Consider the following 1,186-nt stretch of genomic DNA (forward strand, 5'->3'; position numbering starts at 1 on the left):
ATATATATATATATATATATATATATATATATATATATATATATATATATATATATTTTTGAAGGTTACTTTTTTCAATCAAACAGAGGAGTATCAATTTACATATGCAATGCAAATATTCGATGGAAATGCATAAAGTTGTCCCACAATTCATTTGTATATAAGTATGTAAAAGTACAGAATTGAGAACATCGCATGGAAACAAGACAAATACTGAAAATTGAAACAACAGAAAAAGAACTTATTTAGCTAAAGAAATGGAAACCGGTTATAATTAATTAGGCAGGAAGCTTAGAAGCTTCGAGATCCGCAGCTTGTTTGATCAAATTCTGGTCACTGTCATCAAGAGCCATTTGAATTGGCGATGATCCAAGTCCATCGGCGATCGCCAGCATAATTTTCCTCATCTCGTTTCCAAACTCCTGTCGGTCAACGGTGCCGTTGTGGTCGCAATCGAACTTCTCGAAGATGGAATCGTAAAGGCGGGTGAGTTCCTCCGGCGAGGCGGCAACGTCGACGCCGAAGTGAGCCTCAATGAGGCGGAGAGACTCGAACGCTTTGCGAAGCTCGGAACGGGATAAAACGCCGTCGTTGTTGAGGTCCAAATCGGTGAATCCTTTATCAATTGCCTTTGCAAAAGCTGCTTCGTCGTTCACGAAGTCTCGAATTGTTGATCCGTCTATGATCACCACTCCCATTTTTTTTAATTGATTCAGAAACTATTCTGAGGTAGTGCTTGTGAAGTGGGAATAGGATATATGGATGGGGAATTTGAATTTAATTAATAAATGTAAAACTTACGCTAACATTTCAAGATAAGATATTTTTGAGAGAAGCTAGTCGGTGGATACCTTGTCATTAGAGTATAGAGTTATCATTTTATGGCACGTGGTTGTCTCCATTTGCTTTTCTTTATGGTCTGATTTTATGAGGAAATATATTTGTTCTAAGAAGATGATGTGAAATAGACTAACAATCACAGCCACTATTTTCATCATGAATATTGTCTAGTGTTTTCATTTTTTACAATTTGCTTATTTTAATCCACGTATACTTTGGCCATAAATAATACTCCTACTAGTTTATTGTTTGTAAATGTTACAATTCATATTTGCATATACTAATTTGATCAAGTTTAAGTGAAATAATATTTCTTACTCGTCAACTTTGAACCTTCCCAGGAGTT

General features: G+C 35.6%; 1 protein-coding gene across 1 annotated transcript; it reads right to left on the reverse strand.

Annotated features, from left to right (window-relative positions):
• On the reverse strand, positions 119-867 carry LOC109241354. The gene has a single exon (XM_019408092.1). The coding sequence runs from the start codon at positions 696-698 to the stop codon at positions 279-281; it is 420 nt and encodes a 139-aa protein (XP_019263637.1). The 5' UTR covers positions 699-867; the 3' UTR covers positions 119-278.

Source organism: Nicotiana attenuata, chromosome 1, assembly GCF_001879085.1.
Source record: "Nicotiana attenuata strain UT chromosome 1, NIATTr2, whole genome shotgun sequence".
Lineage (NCBI taxonomy): Eukaryota > Viridiplantae > Streptophyta > Magnoliopsida > Solanales > Solanaceae > Nicotiana > Nicotiana attenuata.

What these genes read in the sequence shown, in the direction of transcription:
- LOC109241354 (XM_019408092.1), bottom strand. Translation starts at nt 698, where the DNA reads ATGGGAGTGGTGATCATAGACGGATCAACAATTCGAGACTTCGTGAAC.